This window comes from Ursus maritimus, unplaced genomic scaffold (genome assembly GCF_017311325.1).
Source record: "Ursus maritimus isolate PB19 unplaced genomic scaffold, ASM1731132v1 scaffold_8, whole genome shotgun sequence".
Taxonomy (NCBI): Eukaryota; Metazoa; Chordata; class Mammalia; order Carnivora; family Ursidae; genus Ursus; species Ursus maritimus.
In genome coordinates this window covers 81,375,289-81,397,605 of record NW_024426996.1, presented here as the reverse complement: position 1 = coordinate 81,397,605, position 22,317 = coordinate 81,375,289, and the positions used below count along the sequence as shown (strand labels likewise).

General features: G+C 52.4%; 2 protein-coding genes across 9 annotated transcripts in view; both read right to left on the bottom strand.

Annotated features, from left to right (window-relative positions):
- Window positions 1-3,339: 3,339 nt before the first annotated feature.
- On the bottom strand, window positions 3,340-15,908 carry LOC103676523 (stem-loop binding protein). 7 transcript variants are annotated; one of them, XM_040625205.1, is made up of 8 exons: window positions 15,757-15,907; window positions 15,526-15,642; window positions 12,244-12,348; window positions 9,880-9,939; window positions 9,450-9,644; window positions 8,648-8,797; window positions 7,486-7,567; window positions 3,340-4,308 (listed from the first exon to the last, which is right to left on the bottom strand). In XM_040625205.1, exons 1-8 carry the CDS (start codon window positions 15,813-15,815, stop codon window positions 4,192-4,194), a joined length of 885 nt encoding a protein of 294 aa, XP_040481139.1. In that variant the 5' UTR covers window positions 15,816-15,907; the 3' UTR covers window positions 3,340-4,191. The 7 variants fall into 7 exon arrangements, with proteins under 7 accessions (XP_040481139.1, XP_040481141.1, XP_040481142.1 ...); XM_040625207.1 differs by having other exon boundaries at window positions 9,450-9,587; window positions 15,757-15,906; XM_040625206.1 differs by lacking the exon at window positions 3,340-4,308 and adding an exon at window positions 5,913-6,663 and having other exon boundaries at window positions 15,757-15,908.
- A 925-nt stretch (window positions 15,909-16,833) lies between these two features.
- The window catches only part of TMEM129 (transmembrane protein 129, E3 ubiquitin ligase), a 7,389-nt gene continuing 1,905 nt past the window's right edge, over window positions 16,834-22,317 (bottom strand). Inside the window, exons 1-4 of one of the 2 annotated variants that reach the window (XM_040625204.1) lie at window positions 21,744-22,281; window positions 19,334-19,808; window positions 18,490-18,649; window positions 16,834-18,375 (exon numbers count right to left, since the gene is read on the bottom strand). In XM_040625204.1, the coding sequence (XP_040481138.1) occupies window positions 18,127-18,375; window positions 18,490-18,649; window positions 19,334-19,808; window positions 21,744-21,948 (1,089 nt within the window). In that variant the 5' untranslated portion in view covers window positions 21,949-22,281 and the 3' untranslated portion in view covers window positions 16,834-18,126. Of the gene's footprint in view, window positions 18,376-18,489; window positions 18,650-19,333; window positions 19,809-21,743; window positions 22,282-22,317 lie in introns of those variants that run through there. The other variant, XM_008706176.2, reaches the window with a different exon arrangement.

Below are 22,317 nucleotides of genomic sequence, written 5' to 3'. Positions count from 1 at the left end.
GGTTGGTGCCTTTATTGGACCGCCAGGCATCAAAGCTCTTAGTGCCCACATTTGGAGACTTGGCTTCTTATACTGCACTGAGGGAACTATTTTTCTGGAAAACTGAATAAGCATCTTTGAAATGTGTGTTTTACAAGGTGGCATAAGGTCCAAGTAAAGCCTGCACACTGGAAAGCAACCAAAACAGCAACAATAGAGCAAAAAAACGCACGTGCACACGTGTGTGGACACGCACATGTACACATGCACGCCCATGCACGCACACAAACACAGAGAAATCACTAAAACCACCCTTAAATAAAATATGCAGACCCGATGATCAAAAAGGCACACTTCCTCCCACCCAGCCAACCCAGGTTCAAAGACGACAGCTCAACTGTTAACATGCAAGATACTTTCAGTCTGCCAAGTACTGTGACGGGACTTTGCTACATGGAATAAAAAGACCTCTGTTAATCACAAGAGCCACCCACACAGGTCCAGAAAGCCAACAGTGCAGACTTTTGGTTCAGGCAGAGACTGTGGACTCACCTGAGAGGCTCCACCGATGTCTTCCTACCAAAGGGAAAGGATCCTGATAGACCAACAAGAAAGAATGGCTTTCCAACGCACAAAAAAAAGTTGGGGGACATAGGATGATAGCCCTGATAAGCTGACCACATCTACGCACGGTGAGACAGGAAAATGAATCACCAATAGGAACGAGATAACAATCAGCCTGGAATTGTTAAGAATTAATTATGCTGGACAAACTTAATTTAGTTCTGACACTTCTTGGTTCGATGTACAAGAGTCAAGAATAAAGACGACTCATTCCTAGCCTATTGGTTATTTGTAACACTCATATAGAAAATACTAGATTATGTTAACAGCATTAAAAGGCAAGAACTAAAGTCTGAAGATTGATTTCCTTGTTGCTTAAGGGCATTCCAAGAATTTAAGTGTGAAGCAAAACCCAGTAGCCAGAATGATCCTTCTAGAACCTAAATCAGATGTCATGTTCCCTGCTGCCCACCTCACTCAGCCCAAGTCTACATGTGCAACACCCCTGTTCCAGCCAACCCGGCCTCATCACCCTTGTTTAAGAACACCCCAGCCCACCCTCTGGCCACGAGTTAGGGACAAGCCCCTCAACGCCCCCAGGTCTCCTCCTCCAACACCAGCCTGAAGGCCAGAATCTCACTCCCAAGAGGGGCTCTCCTGGTGTGGAGCTCCTCTCAGTCTGAAGACCTCGGAGGTGGAGAGACATCTTATCTGCCCTCCATCCCCAGCCCTACTGACCCCACACGCATGTGCACACACGTGCACACACACACGCACGCATGCACAGCAACGGGCCTGGCCTGGCCAACTGCTCCCAACACTGCTGTTCAGAGTTGGCGGAGGCACACAGGAGCCACCATGCCTGTCCTGATCCATCAGGGGGCTCCATGCTTCCCAGCTCTGCCTCTGGGCTCCTGGGTCCACCCTCTGAATTATTCTTTTTCCCCAAAAGGCAGCCTGGGTTTGGGGCACCTAGGTGGTTCAGTCGGTGAAGCGGCTGACTCGTGATCTCTGGGTTGTGCGATTGAGCCCCACGTTGAGCCCCAGGTTGGGTTCCGCGTGAGCATGGAGCCTGCGTGAGATTCTCCCTCCCTCTGCCACCCCCCTCCAAAGGGGGAAAAAAAAGGCAGGCCGTGTTTGCCGCCGTACAGCTTCCTGCCCGTGGGTCCTGCCAGTCGCATCAGAAGAGTCCAGGGCCCCTTTTCACTTCCTCCTGCCTGTCCCTTTCAGTGCGAACCAGCAGTGTTTCTGACAATGTAATCCTCTCAAAAGCTTTCCGAGGCTCTGCGAAACTTCTTGGACTTCAATTCCTTCCACAGAAGCCACCAGCACGGGTATCCTCAAAAGCCCCGCTCCGTCTTGAGCTTCTGCTGGCGGACGGCTCCGGAGTTTCTTGGAAACCTGGACACCGCTCCCGACTTTCTAAGGTCTTAAGCATTTCACAGCCACAGCGTCATCACAGAGCACACCTTCCTGCCCGTCCCGCGGGGCTGACCTTTGCTAGGACACCGCATCTAAATGTGAGCCTTGCGTGTCCCCAGGAAGGCTGAGGGCAATGGAGACCAGTGAGAGCCGCTCCTTTGCATGCAAGCCCTTCCTTCGGGCCCCGCTGTCCTCCAGGCTTTCAGCCGAAGCTTCTGCAGGAAGTGCTGGCTGGAACTCCTGCCCAGACCATCCAGTCTGTCGTTCTCCACCCCACACGCAACAGTGCTGCTAAACTCCGTCACTACATGGCCAGGACCCATTCTGCTCCAGTTCCTAATATCTGCACACCTTCCCACCAACCCCACCCCCGGGTGTCCTCAAAGCCCCAGAGGCACCCGCTAGCACTTTCCTCCCCAAAGTCCTGCCAAGTCCTGCCCAGCGACAAAGTCTCTCCCACATGTGAGGATTCTGCCAGCAGTCTATACACAAAACTTCTACCCCAGGGCCTCTGCACTTGCTGCCTTCTGAGATGGGTGATCCTGAGAGCATGTCTGTCCAAATGCCACCTCATCAGGCATCTCTCAACCAGGCTATAAAAAATGATGACTTCCCACCTCCCAGTCCTCCCCAAGCCCCCTGCCCGTCTGCTTTTACCCCTTAACCTGACACTGTGCTTACAGTCTTCTGTCCCCAGCAGAGTGTGAGTGCAGACTGTGGAGCGCCCTGTCTCCAGCAGGTCACATGCAGTATGGGCTCAACAAAGTGAACAAGGAAGGGCTCCTGCCCTTTTGAAAGACCTCTTACAAAGCTGACAAAACCCATCTTTTGCTTGAGGCAACATCAGCATCATGTCAGAGGGACCACCCTTAGGGCACGTGGCCACAGCCATGTCTGTAGGCCAAGTTTCCAGGGTTCAAGTGCATAACTACAGAAGACATGCAGTGGTCAGGGCTGCCTCTCGAAACCCAGGTCCGATGCTCACTCTGCTCCAAGGCAGACTGCGCAGTCCTGGCCTGTCTCAGGAAACAGGGAAAGGTCCTGCCACCCACCCCAGGTGCTGAATGAGCATCAAACCTCGGTCCCCTGGCTTCCTCCATAAGTCCACTGGGACACGCCGAATGTGGCCAGGCTCCGCAGTGACAGGAGATCTGGATGTGACTCTGGCCTGACCAAGATCCGCCACCAGAGCTGCAAACCTATGAAATAAGGTCCTCCTGACTGGGTAGAGTTCAATGAGCCCGGGCCACACTTCCTTCACCACCGTGCGCTGTCCTCCCCAGGGCCACACAGTATGGACAGATACTCAGGTCCTCCAAACACAGGAACTATCTCAGCAGTTAGCCTATTTGGCAACATAATAAATCAGCTAAAAAAGGTTCTTTTCTTTTTATTTTTGCAATATCATTCCATACAAAAGCAATAGAAACATAACAGTCTTAACAAGAAGTTTACAATTGAATATTTGAACAGAAAATCTGTACACATCATTTACAGCAATTTTACATGGTAAATTAACTGACTGTAAAAAAATGTTCTTTCTAAACCCCTCTGCTGCCTTAACTCTTGGAGTATCACAGGTAGAAGGCCTACCTAGGGCTATTTACAAGTACCAAATTAAGACCGTATAAATTACATAAAATCCCTTAACAGCTCGATTTACTACCTTTGACTATTCAGTGCTCTGTATGAGAAAAAAAAACACACCTTGATGTACTGACAAAAGGCCCAAAATTAAGCTTTCGTAAAGACATTAAAGTTATTCAATTATGAGGATACTCAGATACCAGTAAAGAAAGTTGATGTATGACTGGCCCCATGAATGTGCGGCTAACCTCAAACCAGCCATCTGACAAGTAACAACTTAATGTCTAACACACTCATGGAAAACCAGTTAAAATATGCTTGTCAAGTTAAGTTGGAGAATGGGAGGGATTAAGCAATTAAGTTCTCAAGACTGCTTCAAGTTCAATTTTCCTTGGGTTTAGTTCCATTTACAATTTAAAACATGCAGAATACACTCACTATACATAAAATGAACATTTCTTAAGAAAATAAGGCAAGAGTAACAGTTCACCATGAGATAACGCGATTATGAACTAGGAACAGAAACCATCCGGTTACCAACGCAGGACCCGGTTACCAACGCAGGACCCGTGCTTGGCTTGCCCCCACCCTGCCAGGTGGAGGCAACTCTCACTCCCAGTGGCCTCCGGGTGGCATCAGTTAGCTCATGGCTGGGAAATCTTTCAAAGGCTCAGTTAAACAAGCTTCCAGATCAAACTCGTCCTCCACTTGGCGGTCAACGTGCCTGACTTTGGTGGGCGTGCCAGAGTACATGTCCTGGAAGACAGGGGCACAGTCAGGGCTAGCTCCTGAGATCGTGGGACTTGCTGCTGGCGGCACGAAGTGCAAGGCTGTGCACCGCACCCCTACCAGGGCAACCACCTCCCCTGGTGCCCACAGGGCTACAGGACTAAGATGAAGCACTACCAGCCAAGGTCTACGCATGCTGGAATGCTAGTGAGAGAATCCAAACCCATTACCTAATTAAAACATATGGATAACATTAATCTTTCCTTCTTCTATGTGGATATGTCAAATCCCTACCCACCAACCAACCCATTAGAAACTAACTGACCCTTTACGGTGTCTGAGCCCCAGCACTTTGACCCTAAGGGGGCTACATCATGGACCGGGTGCACCACCACCCGCTCCCCTGTAACTTTTGAAGCAGAATCCCACCAAACCACTGAGCATGCGCTCACCAGCCGAGGAGGATCAAGCTTAGCTGCTCTAGCCCCAGGGCAGAGGACAGCCCACTCCCGAGCCCATCCTGCACCACACAACTTTTGGGAATCCAGTGACAGAGCGTATGTCTATGCACTCACTTATAATTCCCAGGAACCACGTTCCCAGAGGGACTGCAGGTGCTACGTGCAAGGCACTGTACGAAACGAAAAGCTCCGATGTGTGCGCTCACACACGTCTTCCATAAGCACAAACACCCGCTCAAAGACCGGGCCAAACTCAACAGTGGTTCTCAGGGCAAGAGACAGCAGTGTTCAAGTTAGCGTATTTCTGAATCGCCTTACTGAACAGGTTTTGCGTTTTCATTAAAAAACCTTAATTACAAGGTCATAGAATCAAATGTTAAAAGTTTACGATTTCGGGCATTTAAACCCAGTGAAGCTCAATGTTTATACCAACTAAAACCAAAGTTTTAAGTGAACATTTAAAAAACAGTTATTTTTAGGGGCACCTGGGTGGCTCGGCTGGTTAAGCGTCTGCCTTCAGCTCAGGTCATGATCCCAGGATACTGGGATCACCCTGCTCAGCAGGGAGCCTGCTTCTCCCTCTCCCTCTGTAGCTCCCCCTGCTTGCGCGCTCTCTTGCTGTCTCTCAAGTAAATAAATAAAATCTTCAAAAAAAAAAAAAAAGTTTTTACAATGGAAAAATCTAGTTGATACCACTTGAATCATATAAATTTAACATCCCCAATAATGGAACAAAGGGACATATACCCCCCACCATGGTCACATTCTTGCCTGAAGTGTTCAATCTGAATCTAGCTCTTAAAGAAACAGTAGGAGAACTCCCAAATGAGGAACTCTGCATTACAAAAACTAGTCTGAAGTCTTCCCAAAAAGTCAATGTCGTGGGAGGAAAATGGCTAGAACACTATTCGAAGTTAAAGAAAATGTAAGAAATGGCAATTTAGGGGCGCCTGGGTGGCACAGCGGTTAAGCGTCTGCCTTCGGCTCAGGGCGTGATCCCGGCGTTACGGGATCGAGCCCCACATCAGGCTCTTCTGCCATGAGCCTGCTTCTTCCTCTCCCACTCCCCCTGCTTGTGTTCCCTCTCTCGCTGGCTGTCTCTATCTCTGTCGAATAAATAAATAAAATCTTTAAAAACAAAACAAAACAAAACAAAAAAAACCTTCTTTAAAAAAAAAAAAAGAAATGGCAATTTAGACATGTAATGCTTAATTAAACTGTGGATCAAAAAAAAAAAAAGACTTGTAAAAACAATACTCTTAGGGCAGCCAGGAGGCCTGAACACGGACAGCTAATTAGACAGGAACATTCTGTCTGCATGACATTTCTGGAACACAATGACATCATGGCTCTGTCCAGCGTCTAGTGGGGTGGTTGAGGGACGCCCAGTTACCTGGCTGTTCGTAGTACTAAATAAAGGGCTTAGGCCCGGGCTTCTCTTCCCTTCAGCTCATCCAGCCATCTCTGAACCACCTCCTCTGCACCCCCAGGACTCCCACCAGGACCCCTGCCTCTAATCTTCATGGTCTGGCTCCCCTCCCCTTGCCCCCTGGGCCTGAGCATCTCCCTCTAACTTCTGATTCTGCAGGTGATATATTCAGAAACCGTTTCTTGAGCTGGGACAAGGGTTACTCCTGATCCAAACTAAGGATGCCACCAGTTGAGATTTTCATGGGTTTCTTTTAGGCCTACATACACATTTAAATATCCACAAAACTGGGATCATTCCATCATTAAGTATCCTTTTATTTATCTCCACAATTTTCTCACGTCATCAGTCTTCAAAAACCACCTGTAATGGCTCTATTCCTTCTGACATAACTTTGCTATTCCTCTACCGTTGGACATTCGTATTATTCCTAACCGAGCAGTCACGTATGTCAGTCACAAAGAGCGTGAGGTATGCGGATGGGCCACAAGACTGGAAAGACACATGCCAGGTTTGCCAAGAGAGCGAGGGGGAGAGAGAGAGAAAGAAAAAGGCAACTATGCATCTTTATTTTATCGGCTTCTCAACTGTCCAAATACAGTACAGGATGATCCCATATAAAGCATAAGTACTTCACAACCAATATTTGCTTTTTTCTAGTTTCAATCTACTTTTTTCATTTAATATGCTGAGTATTTCCATATGCAAATATCAGGGTGGTCTCCATTATAAAAGTAATAAAGGGCTTTTATTATAAACTGCTCATATATACTTGCTCGTACACATGCGAAAAGTCTGAAGGAACATGCACCCAACCAACCACTACAGAATTACATGAGGGAATTTTGTATATTGTTTTTAATTTTTACAGTTCCCCCCCCCCAAAAAAAACAAGTAATTTTTAAAAACTGGCAAATGTGGAGGAAACCCTTCGGCCAAAAGCATACCTCTATTTAGTAGTAATTAGCAAATGATCTTGTACTAGCAAATCACCACAAACTATAGACAGCCTAAAATTAATGCCGAGGACAGGCCTACAGACGCTAGAATCAGAGGGAAAAAGGCCTTTCACTTTTAAAATGAAAATGGTAGGACTGATTAGGTGGACTGAACCAAAAACCTCAATTAAGGCCACCACCTAGGAACGCCATCAAGTCGACATCTCAATGATGTCAGAGAAGGGATAAAGGAGCCCCTTCTTCATAAGCACCAGATCCAAACTTCAGCTTCCAAGTCAGCTCAGGTGGCAAACGCAGTCAACAACCAACCTGAAACACCCATGGTGAGAGAACGAAACCAAGAAAAGGCACTTACAAAGTTATCCTGAGAGCTTGTCTGGGACTCGGAGCTGCTTTCTGCAGATTCAGTCTCCATCTCGCTGAGGTCCACAGGATGTCTGCCAAGTGCAAGCAAACAGGTACATCAGCCGGCACTTACAGCAGGGAGGCCCTCCGAGCCAGTTCAGTGAATACAAGCACAATCAGTAGAATGCTGCCCTGTGCAAACACTGACTGACAAGTATCACCTCTGCACCCGAAGCATTCAGAACAGTTTCCAGCGAACCCCCTACCTCCCCACCCTGCACAGGTAGAGATGGCGGCAGTAACGGCAAGGGGAAACGTCCACCTGGCTCAGAGCACACCACCACCTGCCCATTCTCAACAGTGGTGCAACCGTTTACACACCCACAAGCATCCTTCTAAGTAGAAGCGTCATTATAGGCCCAATGGGGGGGGGGGATGAACACTGCAATCACTAATTTTCCAATTTTCTACTCCTAAAGAATGGACAATAGTATCACAGTAGGAAAAAAATCGTCCTTTCCACCTCCCTGTTCAACAGCCATCCTAACCCTAGGGCAAAAACCCAGCCCTGAGGCCTTTCCAAATAGGCTTGAGTTTAAAAGCCACAGGGAGGGATGCCTGGGTGGCTCAGTCGGTAAAGCGGCCGCCTTCGGTTGAGGTCCTGATGCTTAGGGGAGTCTGTTTCTCCCTCTTCCTCTGTCCCTCCCCCCTGCTCATGCTTGCTCGCTCTCTCCCCCCCCCAAATAAATAAAATCCTTAAAAAAAAAAAGGGGGGGGGAAGATAAAAGGCTTCCTTAATTAAGAAAAACCTTTTCTTTTCATAGTTCAACATGTTACACAAATACCTTTTAGCAGGTTTATTTTAAAATTTAAGAACAAATAAACAGCCCGCATATTACTAGGTTTACTGAGCTTCATTTCCTCTACCTACAAAAAGTGAATTAAACCCAGGAAGCAGATTCCTCCCTCTGCCAACCTCCTGAGTCCACCCGTCCGACTTTACGTGCATGTGCACAGGAAAAACAGACACGAAGCCACGGCCGCTGGCTACTCTGCTCTCTCGGAACTTCCGGGGGACTTAATACCATGATAACCAGCACAAAAGCGATCAAGCGATTTCAGTCACTGCACAAATCGCAGAAACAGAGGACAAGAATGCAATGAAGACATACATTTCTTGCAAATCACATCCTTCTTCAGCTGGAGGATCCCAAAAATGCAGAGCCACCTTCCAGAGCTTGATCTGCTGGTCCCAGGATCGTCGACTATACTTCTTGAATTTGTTGGGGGTCTTGGGATGGATGCCGGGTTGTCGAAGGTGTCTACAGGAAAGAGGGAGGTTGTCCTAGTACGTAACATCCGCATCTGTACATCAGCTCAAAGATTAACCAAACTCTGAGATTACAGTTACCAAAAAATTATAGATCAACTGAGACTCTATGAGCAAAAGTAATGTATGAAAGAGCACTACCCCTTTGACTCTACTATCCCTTTGCTATCTGTGCTCCAGAAAAGCACATCTGAACCCCAGTCCTACCAAGAAATGGATGCCCTCTCAAAGCTTTCGCTGCAACCCTGTGTGTAAGGAGCAGGGTAGGGAGAGTACACCACTGGAGCAAGAAGGGGCAAGGCTCACGTTGTTCTCCAAAACCATCTTTACAACCTGCAACCTGAGCTTTGCTCTTTCCCCATCACGCATGTTAACAGCTTTACATTTCTGAGACCACAGGGGTCCTGGGACCTGAAACGTTATCTAACACCCTGAACTATAACACATTAGTTTCTTATCTTCAGGTCCCTGGGTTTTCAGTCACCCGTCTCTTCCTCTTCATTCACGAAAGTGCATCAAAGTGGTTCAATGGTCCTCAGGGAGCATGAAGTACGCCCAGAGTAAGATTCTCCACGGAAGCGGACTAGAGTCTAGATTGCAGTGCCCCACAACCCCGTCAGGACGCGCCAGTGAGACAAGACTACCTCGGCACTTCTTTGATATAGCGGTCATAGGCGATGGTGTTCTTCCCATAGTTGATCTGCTTCTGCCTCCTCATCAGGACGCTCTCGTCTGTCTCTAAGTCAGCTGGCACCGTGGACCCTGCCTCCTTGGAGTCAGAACTGATGATGAGATAGACAGAACGAGCCTCAAGATTAAGACTGTTACGTACGAAAACGCTGAAACACAACAATGAAAGAACATTTGTCCTCTGGATTCCAAACCATGTTAATCCCAGAACAGTTCAGAACTGTCTCCATGGGAATGCAGCACATAAGAGGTACAAATTCCAAAGCAGGGAAAAAGGACTAAGCAGCGCAAGCCGCTGAGAAACCAGCATCCTATGCACAGTTCTTCCCGTTAACGGGTGACAGGCCTAACAAAGTAGAGAAGAAACATTTACAGGACACTTACCTTCCCGATGAGGATTTTCTCTCTCTCCCAAAGTCATTTATGAGAAGTTTCCTTTTATACCTGAGAGCAAAATAAACATTGCTGTTTTAGCAAGGTATACAAATCAACTGAACATAATGCTTTTAAGACAGCCCCCAGAGGTCAGGCCTTCTCCCTGAGCCGTGTGGTCGAGTGAGTGAATCAGGGTAACGACACAGTGGTTCCGTTTATCTTCAATCTCCCTCGGTCATCTTTTCTCATAAGAAGGTCAGTTATAGGCCAAGCTCGTACAAAGTGCTTAGAGCAGCCAGGCTCTGTGAGCGAACAACTACCTCAATGACCCTGGGCACCACTGTATGTAATGGAGATTCTCTAAGCCAAAAAAAGCCCCTAACATCTTCAGGTTAAGTAGTGAGATCTACTTTTTAAAGCTGAGATAATGTGAAGTTAAGATAAACAGTTTTTATTTCTAATAGCACAATTACTTACAGGGTGCCTACTGAGTTCTGCTCACCTTCTCCAATCTTGGAAAGAGACTGAACACCACACCACCACCACCCCAGTCCTGTTCCTCATGGATTTCAGGAGGCATTTGATTTCTATGAGAGCAACTACCAAAACCCTGCTTTGCCAAGGTATGTCAGCCAAAGGAGTGTAGCTTGATCTAACACTGAAACCATGAACCACCTCAAGCTAGAAGTTCATGTGTCTAAAATATGTCATATATTACTGTGTCTCCTTCCAAAAGTGCCAGCCCCCAAGTTTGCTGAGGCACCAAGTACAGTCTGGACACCAGGAAGTAATGAATGAGTTTACTTCCTGTGTACCTAGAAAAGCAGCAATTCTGTACCAGCCTGTGAGAACTGAGAAAGCAGGCCCTCAATATTACTTTCTGTAGGGCTCCATTCTCTCAGGGACTCTAGTTGAAAAAGACTGGCTTCAAGTATGACTAAACCCCATTTTCCAATTTTCAGACAGCTGGTATGGAGTGTGTATTATCCTCCTTGAAGTACAGTGAACTAAATTCTGGTAAAAAGGCAGATACCATCAGCAGCAGGTCAAACCACCTGGGTCTAACTAAAGCAGCAGCTTTCCATCAGGAAGGGTGCGATCGGCAGGGTGGCCCAAAATAGAGCAGGCCTGTTTCGCAAGGCAGAACAATTTTCAGAGACAGGCCTATGAGACAACTGAGGAACAAAGCAGGGTCCACCAAAGGAGGGTCAAGACAGACAGGGGTATCCATACACAGCATAAAATCTGCAGATAGTCCCTGGCAAGGATCAGGACATCTAGGTATGTGAGGGTATGTGAGGAGAGCTGTTATAAGCCTTGGGAGCGGAACACAAGCTACACAGACCAAATCAAACATCCTAGTTCTACAGTTGGGAAAATTGAGATTTATATAAATAAAAGAACTAATTCAAAACACTGCAGGAGCCCACGTCTGTGAACTTCCAGTTCACTTTTCTAATCAGGCATACTGCCCACCCACGCACATACATTTTGATGCCTAAAAGAAATTAAAGCAGCCGTTTGAGTGGTCCTAACTCACCCCCACGTGCGCCTGTGCCTTTCCTAAGGAGACAGCTGTAAACACCACCAACCACTGCAGAGGTGCAACAGGCAATGCGGCCCTGCTTCCCTGCTGAGAGGACTCACTTCCTCATAAGAATTAAGAACAGACTCAGTTCAACGTACTCCAACTGATTACAAGCCACAGCATTTTAACTCAAAGCTCAATCAGCTGGGTTGGATGGCATATTTCAAAGGGAAGGAAAAACCCAAAAACACCAGAGAGAATGTAATCAAGAGAGATAAGCAGTGTTTAAAGATGCAACATCTGAACCTCAACGAGTCGAGGCCGTAGCTTGGAGTTTGTGAGAACTTGGATATACATACCAATTTTGGGTACAACTGCAAGGGGTTCATAGGCTCCAAGTTAGGAACCCCTCCCTGTGCTCTCCCATTTCTGAGCTGGTACCTGAACCAGACATGAGACAAGAGTGCGCTCCCTATCTAAAGAGAGAGCCTCACCGTTTGCTGGGGTGGCAGAACCCAATGTGGAAGGTTAGAGCACATCATGGTAGTACCATCTCCCACCTACCTCCATGGTGGAAGGATGGCCACTAAGACAGTAGTCCTGAAACTTCAGGGAGCAGACTCATCTGGACAGCTTAAGACATGGCTGGACCCCACCCTGAGTTTCCCATTCAGCAGGCCTGGGGTAAGGCCCGACAATGGGCATTTCTAACGAGTGCTCAGGCACTGCTAATGCTGCTGGGATGGGGACCAGACTGAGGAATCATCCTTCTAACACATACCGCAAAGCCAACATATAATCAGAAACACCACAGATAACACTTCACAACAGTCTGGGATGTATACCTTGCAATCTCTTTGTTAACTCTGGTCCTCATTTCATCCTCTTCAACTGCACTTGCCCAGTCTGAACATCTAGAACGGGGCTTCGGGCCTTCAGGAGTGGTAAAACTGTAATACAATGAAAACGTGCATTTGAACCACGGCACCTGTGTTCAGTGTCCTTTCAAACAGCACACCAGGAGATGTTCAGATGTTGTTTGGAGAGTGCCAAGGGAATGGGCTCCATCGCTTACTAGCTCACTGAGTTTGGGCAATTCACTTCAAGCCTCACTGGCCTTCGTCTGTTGAACTTGTAGGCACCCCCTCATGTGCCAGTGTCAGTGGATCATGAGGAACAGTCCACTGGGGGGAAGGCGGAGTCAATAAGCCATCTTCAGCACAGACAATGGTGCCTAATACAATCTGTTCTTCTACTTACAAAAACGAGAAGCTATTTTTCAGTATTTTAAAAAGGAATCAGATAATACTTCATACGAAGCAAACTGACCAGCACATATTAAGTACTTAATAAACAGTAGCTACTGTCTACTTTTAAATGCACCTAATTATTCAGAATATATCACTTAATTAAAATAGGGGGAGAATATACATAGGAGTCCCTGCTACATTAGGACTTAGTGTACTGGTAAACCCCCTAGAGTTGGGTTAAGTGTAAACTAGGAGCTCAGCTCAATCCAGAGATCAAGGAAACCTTTCGTCAAGGGATGCCTCAGTGGCTCATTCAGTTGAGCGCCTGCCTTCAGCTCAGGTCATGATCCCAGAGTCCTGGAATCAAGTCCCACATTGGGCTCCCGGCTCCTCGGGGAGCCTGCTTCTCCATCTGTCTCTGCCTCTCCCCTCTGCTCATGTTCTCTTTCTCTCTCGAATAAATAAATAAAATCTTAAGAAAAAAAAAAAAGAGCAAGCAATTTGAAAAAGGCTTATTGCCAAGAATTCTGGCAGTCAAAATTATTGGTATGTCTATTATTTGTAAATTAGATGTACATGGACATTACTATTTTTCCTCAATTTTCTACTGGCCACCACTGATGCATCAAAGCTAGACACAACTTTAGTTGCCACTCTAAGCGACCGGATGCACCCTAGCTGCAAACCACACAGCACGCTTTGAAAACGCAACTGCAGGAACAGACGAACGATCCCTATGCGCAATTACCATTTCTTCTCTCATAGCTACCTCACCCAGAAGAACTAAAATTAGATTTCTAAAACTAAATTTCCAGAATCTAAAAAAGCTTAGCAAGGTCTGAAGTCAACTTAATAAATGAAAAGTTAATGTAACTCAGTACCTGTATCCCAGATACAGACAGGAACCAAATGGAAGGCTGTTCTGAGCTGGACCTCAGTGTCCTCACTCATGGACCAAGAGGCTGAGGTCTGGGCCATGACAGACTGCTGAACTCTTAAAAGGAGCTTATAAACGACCTTCCAGTACGTCGCATATTTTGGTAGCATAATAGAAAATCATTTTTGTAGAACTAAAGCCAACTTTTTAGATTAAGCAAGCCGTAGTCACCAACCTTTCCTATCTTAGGACAAGAGTACTTTTAGGGAAAGTGCTCAAACGGAAAACAAAGCCTACTTTGTACAATGAGCTAACTGCCTCCACAGGAACTACCTCCCACATCCCGTGATGGAAATGCACCTGGCTCTACTGCAGGCCCCTGTATGCAGCCCCCACGCATCACCACAGCAGACTGGGGAGACAAACAGCACCCACAGAGCCAAGAGCAGGAGCCAAGGGCACTTCTGCCATGTTCGATAAGTAAGGAGGCCCAGGTGGCTAACTACTGAGCTAGAGGAGTACCCATGAGGATACAAGACTTTCAAGGCAATGTAAGGATTTAACATTTTCTCCTCAGCTAAACGGGAGACCACCGAGATCTTGATCTCGATGGTGTTTCATCGCTTCCTTCACATCACATCCAGCTCTAGCACGTTCCAGGCACTCACTCGGCATCTCTTCCCAAGTATCTCTTCTAGCCCCAGAACTATACTCAGAGATCCCATTCATGCAGAGTGTGGGTGGCCTTTGTGTCCACACTCAGGTCTCGTTAATTACTGACTCCTCCCCCATGCCAGGTCTGCTCTACCCCCACCCTCTCCATCTTAGCAAATGGGTCCACAAGGAACAAAGGCCTTCAGAGGGAACACTTGAGTCATCGCAGACTCCTCTCCGAATCCCCCTCAACAAGGGTAAGAACTGCCTTAAAAGGTCTAACGTGCACCTCACATTCCTCCCCACCTCCCCTTCCACCTGAACTTAGCTGCTCACCCCCCTTGTCCTCTGCTAGTCAGGCTTCAGACGGGACACACTCCTCCCCAGCTGAGGGCCTTGGCACACAGACCATTACAGCGACCACATCCCAGTCACCCAGTCTGCACACAAAGGGCGCCAACAGAGGCCTTCCCTGACCGCGGCCTCTGAAGAGCACACTGGCCTTCCCCACTGCCCCCTGGTTTTCTTCAGCCCCTCCCCGTCCTCTGAAACACCCTGACTAGCTGAGCCACCCATGTCAGAGGACAGGCAGGAGGAGCACACGACCCCACCTAGAAACGGCTCCTCACAGACAAGTACCCGGGAGCACCATGACGAACAGAGGCATCTGGAACGGAAACGCTGGTTTGCGCTCTGGAGTATGGACGCCTTTCTTGACTGTGGTACGACATGTCTCTAAATGGATCCTTCTGAGGCCCGACCTAACTAGCTGTGCTGAAATGTCCTGGAAAGTTCATGGCGGCCTCCCACACCGTCCCTAGAACACCATAAGGCTCACTCAGAGACCGAAGCCAGTTTCTGTGGACGCCGGTCACTGGAGACTCTCGCGGCATCTCCCTCTACCTCAGTCACGCCGGACACACTGGTGCCCTAACAGTCAAGTGTCCAAAGATCCAAGCACCTGAACTCAAGCGCTTGAGGCACAAGAGCCTTAACAGTCAGGCGCAGCGACCTTCAGGCGCCATGACTAACCAAGCGTTGCGACCCACAGCACCTTCCTCCACCAACCGGCGAGCAGCACCGACACCACCAACCGTCAGGGGACAACCCACAGGTACCGTGAACGGTCGGGTGGGGACAGGTGCTCTCACCAGCCCGCTGAGGCTCCAGGCCCCTGAACTAGTCAGGCAGGGGACCCCAGGCGCCCCAACCAGCCAGAAGCAAGACCGCCCCCCCAGGCGACATAACTGGCTGAACGTGAGGCCCCGGACCCGCGGTGCCCCGCAGGCCGCACAGGCCGGGCGGCGCCCTGCAGACCCCAAGCTCACGCAGCGCCCCGGGCCCACCTGTCGGGTCGGCCGTCGCCCGCCGACTTCGCGGGGCCCTCGGCGTCCTCGGGCTTCCTGTGCCTCCCGTCGGCTCTGCGCTTCCGTCCGAGACTCCATCGCGCGGGGGGCGGCGGACTGCCGGCGAGAGGCCGCGTCAGGGGTGAGGCGCGCCGCGAGGCCCCCGAGCGCCCTCCCACGGACCCCCGCCCCGGCCAGCCCGGAACGCCCCGGGGAGCGTGCCCGCCTCACCTGGCGTCGCCGTCGCGGCGGCTCCCGTAGCCGGAGGGGCTTCGCGGCCGGCAGGCCATGGCGAGCGCGGCGGGGTCCTCGGGCGGGGGTCCTCGGGCGGGGGTCCGGGACCAGCGGCGGCGGCGTCCTCTCCCGCACCGGCGCTGACAGGATCTGCGCGGACGCCCCGCCCCCAACCGCCTTTATGCGCCGCCGGTCCCGCCCCCAGGAGCTCCCGCGCGCGCCGCGGCGGGCGAGACCATCGGGCCCACGCCGGCGGGGGAGCCCAGGCGGCTGCGCGCGCTCCCCAGGCGGCCCGTGCCTGGGCGGGGAGACGCGAGGCCGCAGCCCCGACGCTGCCTTCTGGCAGGCGGCGGATCGACGCCGTGTGGGCGAACGAGGAGCAGCCCGAGGAAAGGTTGCCCCCCCCCGCGCAGCATGGGGACGACCGGTGCTGCCGCGCCTCCCCGGGCAGGGCCGGGGCGGGGGCGCGGGGGGGGGCTTTGGCGGGAGATTCGGACGCGCGCGCGACGCAGGCGCTCGGAGGGGCCAAGACCCGAGAGTGGACGCGCCTGATTGGCCGGCCCGGAGAGACGGTCTCTGACTGGTCGGCCCCGCGGGGGCGGCCTTTGCGCAGGCGGGAAACGGGAACCCGGAAGGGAAAGCCGCCGCGCTGCGTCGGGCTGCGTCGCCGGCTGAGCCGACAGCGTTCGGGCCTGCGGTGTGCTGCCAGCCTCAGTCGGTTCCCCGCGCCCCGCAGAACTCAGTTCCGCCGCCTTCAGCTCCTGATCCCTGCCCGCACTCCGCGGACCCTCCACGCCCTTCCGACCTGTGCGCCGTGAGGACGGGCGTGGAGGCCCCGACCGGAACCCACGGCCTTAGGCCGCCACCCCTTCTCCAGAACCCAGCCCCACTCCCACTGGAGCCCCGGGAATGGGCGTCTTGAGACCTCTGTCGTGCAGCTGCGAAAACAGAGGCTACGGCTCCTGCAGCGCCTGCCTCCCTCCTTTTAGACAGAAATGGGCACAGTGCTGCTACTTCCCAGGCGACTTCTCCCCCTTTACCAGTTCGAAGATCAGGAAAAACAATATTCCATTATGTACTTCAGACTATCATTTTATTAAATACCATATCGCTCAGCTACAATAAATTTATCTTTATAAAACTTTCTTTTGTAGTAAAAATAACCCAACCCAGTCCTTCGAAAGCACCTGAAACCCTGGGCTGAGGCTGGGCTTGCCCTCCCCTCTGATGGCCTTCATTTGCGGGGTACCCTGTTAGCCCACGAAGCTGGGTCCCAAATTCCTGGGCTTCAGTGTGGCCTTGGGCAGGTCAAACCGACTGGGTCCATCACCCCTGCTTCAAACAGCAGGTTTAGGGGGATTAGGGCTACAAATACGAGGGCCCCCTCCAGCAACCACATCAGTCAGAGCTGGGCCGGATGGCCTGGCTGCTACTTCCCTCCTAGATGTGCCACCAGGAATTGGGAAGAGGCACATCACTTTCTGATCCAGGTAGACCCTATAGAGCTGTGGCCAGCCCTGTGCCGTGTCCCAACAAGCCTGCCTGCATGTAGGATGTCGCTGTGTCTTCAGCTCAATAGCCCCTCTGGCTGGGAGTCAGGCTTGGCCTTTCTCGGGACTGACGGAGCAGCAGTAGGCACGGAGGTGCATGCCTTCCAGGAGATAGACAACCTCCACGAGCATGCAGCTAAAGAACAGGAGTTGAGAGAAGCCAGCCCCTAACAGGAAGTCCAGGATCTCCCAGGGGCAGGTGGCAGGTAGGCGCCAACCCACCCAGGAAGCCCCAGGCAGTGCTCTCACCCTGGAGTGGCACCCCAGTCTCTCTCTGCACCACCAGACTTTCCCCCAGGCCCTCAGAGCAGCCTGGTGGGGTACAAACAGGACACAAAAGCAGAGGGCCAGCAGCCAGCTTGGAGACAGGAGCCTGGAGGACTGACTGCAACCAGTTTAGATAAACCTGGGTCTGGCGTGTAACTGAAAGGCAGGTGTGCTACATAAAATTAAGGCAAGTGGTTCAGGGTAGGGCCACGGGGGCAGACCCCTGGTCTCCAGAGGACAGCTCAGGCAGCCTCAGAATGCTCTGGAAATGGCCGCACACCACACCATGTTCCAAGTCCAGCACCTGCCCCCACCTGGAAAAGCAAGAAGCAAAGCAAGCAGAGACACTGAAATCCCATTCCACTGCCACTGCTGAAGAAAACTTCCTTTTTAAACAAAACCCTCATCCTTCGTCATGCTGGGGAAAGAGCCCCTGGCTGACAACACAAATGAGGGCCTGGAGCCCTGGCTGCTCCTCACGGTGGCTGTGGGGTCCCTCGTAGGGCTCGCTGGGACCCCCAAGGCCACTCCCTCGCTCCAGCCAGCAGGCTCAGCGCACGGCACACACATCCAGGATGCAGAAACGCGCACGGCAGGTGGGGCAGGGCACGCGGCTGGCGAGCCAGGTGTCAGGGCGCTGCGGGTCCTGGCGGCTGGCGAACCACTTGCCCATGCAGGTGAGACACCACATGGGGCGACAGTAGCACTGCTGGCACTCGCCCTCAGCTGCCTCTTGGCAGGTCTTCACCAGCTTCACACTGGCACGTGTCTGCATGCAACCAATGCATGCCTCCAGCTCCTGTGGGCAGGCCAAGAGGATCATAGGGAGCCTGGCCAGACAGCCCTGTGCCCTCCCCCCTGCACCCAGGGGGCCTGACCTGTGGGAACCCACCTGCTCCCACCCAGCCCTCACCTGGCTGCTGGGGACCGAGTAGGTTGGGTTGACCTCCACCAGAGAAGCAAATGTCTCCAGGAACAGGTCGCCCAGGCTCTGATGGATGACCACGTTGGCTGCACTGCGGATGGGCGCTCGGAGTTTCTCACACAGCTCACCATACTCCGTGGAGTTCAGCCTGCACAAGGTGGGGGCTGCTGGGCTGGGGCCACTGAACCAAGGCCCCTCTGCAGGGCAGGGCCATCATTCCTGGTGGGGATGCCAAGGTGCCTCTAGGGTGACAGGGCACCCACAACCACACAGAACATGGGAACCCAGGCTTAGCCCAGTCACCTGATGAACACCAGCCAGCAAAGATAGCCCTGAGGCCAGAGGCCACAGAACCAGCATCAGCCACCTGCCCCCAAGGGATGCAGGGAAGGGCAAAGAGAGTAGGGGGATTGCAGCTGAGACACAGAATGCCTGGTTTTCAACAAGTTCAGGCACAAAGGGGGGTCACAGGAGAGGAACAACGGACTGTCAGCAGTCTGAATGGAATGGGAAGACCTTGGCTTGGTCACCAAAGCCAAGGCAGCCACTAAGCCTTGGTCCTGTACCACCCCCCCAAACATCCCTAACGTGCTCCCCGAAAAGAGCTGCAAAATGCGGCTCAGAGGAGAACATGGAGAAAGCAGAAGCAGAGGGTACCTACGGGGGTGGGAGGGGACAAGAGGCTTTGAGGGAGGGTTCCGCTGGAAGGGTAGCTAGAAGAGCCTGCTCCACTCATCATCACCTCCCAGAGGGGCCCAAGACTAGCACCTGGCTGCTGGCTGCCTCCAGCATGCCCCAGCCTCACTCTCACCCTGGCCACAAGCACACCTACCGGATGTCGAAGGCCTGCACGCCAGGGCTGGCACTGGCCACGTGGATGGTAAGGAGCTGCACAGGCAGGTTGGAGTCTGGTGACAGCTCGTGCTGCTGTGATTCTGTCACAGTCAGGTGCACATCCTGCTGCTGAGCCACATGCACACGGTACGTGGTCACCTTCATCACCCATGTGTCTGTCACGATCACACGAGCCCCTGGGGCCCCCGTGGCAAACTTATCGATCCGCCGGAACTCAGTGTTGACTGAGGAGGCCACAGCCCACCAGCCTGACTGCGGGAGGGCGTAGAGGGCCAGGGTGCGGGCCAGCGGGTGGTGGGCCCACTGATCACAGGACCAGTAGTAGATCACGGTGCTGGCGATGGTGGGCAGAGTCACTGCCAGCAGGAGGAAGAGCCGCCAGGCCTCCGGGGCCTGGCCGAGGGAGTAGAGCTGCTTTTCTGAAGCTGCAAAGCACATGCCCACGTAGTAGCCTAAAAGGATGGGGAGGGCCTCAGCAGAAATCGGGACTGCCAGGCCACTGTTCTCTCCCCATAGTGCCCAACAAGGGTCGCCCCAGTCAGCTCTCAGGGCCAGGCCACGGTACCCCAGGGCAGGTGCGCCTTACCTGCCTTGACAGCTGGCCCAGCTCAACCCTTACCCATGACAGTAATACAATAAATAAGGAAAAGACGTTTTCAATTTACTACTTGAGTTTTATACGAGGAATACATGATTACGGAAATAGGAAAACCTAAAAAACGCAAAAACAAATACAAGGATCTGGTGTCACCCAAAGCAGAGCTACACGCTGGCCCTCCCAGGGGCGGGGTCTTGGCCTCCCAATGCCATCCCCTCTGAGGAGGCAAATCAGAGGGTGGCCCAACCCAGAATTCAGATTTGTGTGCCAAACAGTAAGCAAAGAACACCACAACTCCAGGACCCCTCCTGGCCAGATCAGGGCCAATGTGCACGTCCAAAGGACTCAAGTAGATAATGAAGTAGATAATTGATACCTCCATAAGCACGTTTAAGGCTGCAAAATTATAGTAAACATTTGCTGTTGATCAAGTTACTACGTTTAAGGTAACTTATCATGCAGCAGTAGATAACATGCATACAAAGTTTCAAAGCTTTTCAAAACAAGTTCAATAGGAAGAGAAAGACCCCAGAACTGATCACAGGCCAAGTTCTTTCACCTCCATGTCACTGAGCTCCCTAAGTTCTGGTTTCTCTGTCCATTTGTAGCATGGTGACGGCCCAGCCGCTCGCAGGCTTATAGGAAGGGTGTGGCTAAAGGGATTTCAGAAAGCTGTGGGGACCCTTAGTTCCCACGGCAGAAACCCAACCCATGGCCCTCTTGGGAGCCCAAATTCTGAGCCGCACTTTCCTCATCTGAGGAATCAGCTAATTGGCATCCCTGCCTCACAGGAGCGCTGGGGCCTCAGGCTGAGAAAGCCCCATAGTTACCCCAACCACAGGCAAAGAGACCACTTGACCAAGGAGACCACCAGACTGCCACCAAGGCCCTGTGTCCATCTTAGCATGGGCGGGAAGCCCTCCTGCACATGCCTGGCCTCAGCCCAGCCCCTCCACACCTGGCCCAGAATGCTGCGCCTGCTGAAAGCCGGAAACTCCTGGAAACTCCTGAGTCCATGAGCCACAGACCGGGCCCCCAGCAGCCACCTGCCCTTCCAGACCTGCTTCCGCTCTGTATCCTCCAGAGAACCCACACATACACACATCTAGTACCCCGCTTTCCAGCCAGTCCCCTGTCCAACCAGCCGACAAATCAGCCTCTCAGAGGCCAGAGAGCACCTGGGTCTCCGCCCAGGCCAACCCCTGGGCCACCTGTGAGTATCCTGCGCCTGCCACACAAACACGCCCCCCCAACTTCTGCATCTGCAACACCCCCATAGGGTTACCCATCTCTGCCTCCTTTCCCACACCCACCTTCCAAAGCCTGGGACAAGGCCACCTGCTCTCCCAGGTCCTTCCACCTTCCTGTTAGAATCAGTTAACTCATGCCCCTCTCCTGGGAACTGCCCGCACGAAATGACTCACGACCTGCCCCAGCTGGGCGAAGCATCACCCCCCTTGCCTGCCCCCCAATATTCTAAGCCTTCATTTCTGCCACCTGAAAGCGGCCACGTGCCGCCAGCACCTTCCTCTCCGCTCTCGGGAGCCGCGGACGCGAGAGACCCGACTCAGAGCGCACGGGCTGTTGGTCCACAGCCGCGGCTCTCGGGGTCAGCGACTCTCCTGAGCTCGCAGCGACCGGGGGTCCGCGCGCCCTCCCCAGACTCTTCTCCACCTCTGGGGTCCCGGAACTCGGCCGCGAGCCCGAGGGGCCACTTCCGCCCACCAAGGAGGACACAGGCCGGTGCCCCGCCCCGAGGACCCTCTGGGGGAGGGTCCGGCCTGCTCACCGAGCGGCAGCAGCGAGTGGCACAGCAGCGTGGCAGACGTGCGGCGCAGGTGGTAGGGCACAAAGGCGGCGTCCTCGCTGCCCAGCCAGCCCGACAGCAGGTTCTGCACCGTGAGCCCGGCCGAGTGGAACTCGGTGGGCGTGAACACGAAGCACACGGCGAACACCAGGTAGGCCAGCGTGAAGGTGACCTCCGGGCTGTCCATCGCGCTGCCGCCGCCGCCAGGAAGCCGTCCGGGAGAGGCCCGCAGCCCCCGACGGAAAACAGACGCGAGATTTCCGAGCCGGTGGGCTACGGCAGGTGGGCGCCAGGCGGGCGCTGGGCGCTCTGGGAGATGGTGTCTCCGCCCGCGGGGCCTTCTGGGAGATGGGATCCCGTCGGCAGGCCGGCGTGGGGCGCGCTGGGAGACGTCACATCGACGCAGGGCACCCTGGGAAACGGAGTTGCCTTGCCTCGCACACAGCTAGAAGCGGTGAAACCGCCACAGTCCCCGCGAGGGTTCGGCTCCATCTCGCGACCTGTATTGGGGGCGGCGCTGCAGCTGGTCCCATTTTACAACTGGGAAAACTGAGAC